Source organism: Phaethon lepturus, unplaced genomic scaffold (assembly GCF_000687285.1).
Source record: "Phaethon lepturus isolate BGI_N335 unplaced genomic scaffold, ASM68728v1 scaffold1231, whole genome shotgun sequence".
Classification (NCBI taxonomy): Eukaryota; Metazoa; Chordata; class Aves; order Phaethontiformes; family Phaethontidae; genus Phaethon; species Phaethon lepturus.
This window is the reverse complement of record NW_010515349.1, coordinates 141587-141984: the sequence shown is the minus strand read 5'-3', so window position 1 is coordinate 141984 and position 398 is coordinate 141587. Positions and strand designations below refer to the sequence as shown.

At 66.3% G+C, this 398-nt stretch overlaps 1 protein-coding gene across 1 annotated transcript in view; it reads left to right on the top strand.

Moving 5' to 3' along the window:
• Positions 1-25: 25 nt before the first annotated feature.
• Positions 26-398, top strand: part of ERCC3 (excision repair cross-complementation group 3) — a gene marked incomplete at its 5' end in the record, with an annotated part of 23126 nt that continues 22753 nt past the window's right edge. Inside the window, 2 exon segments of the mRNA XM_010295720.1 lie at positions 26-101; positions 104-204. Coding sequence (XP_010294022.1) covers positions 26-101; positions 104-204 — 177 coding nt within the window.

Below are 398 nucleotides of genomic sequence, written 5' to 3'. Positions count from 1 at the left end.
CGTCACAGCTCCGGCTTTTTTGCTCCCAGATAAGAAGAAGTCCAAGAAGCGCCATTACGATGACGACGAAGAGGATGAGGACGAAGGTGCCGGCAAGGAGTCTTGGTGGAGGACAGCGGCACCAAAGTGGACGAGTACGGGGCGAAGGACTACAGGCAGCAGATGCCCCTGAAGGCCGACCACTCTTCGCGTCCCCTCTGGGTGGTACGTGCGGCCGCGGGGCCTTGCTGCACCCGCCGCGGCCGCGGGGGACCGTTCGCCTTCCCCGCAGGGCTTAGCCGTGCCTGAATAGCGGCCGTTTGCCGTGGGGTGGGTGGGCGACGAGGCTGCCCTATAAAAAGCTGGCAGCCACTGCCGGGGGGCCCCGGGGCGTCCTCGCAGGGGCCCCCTCTTGCACG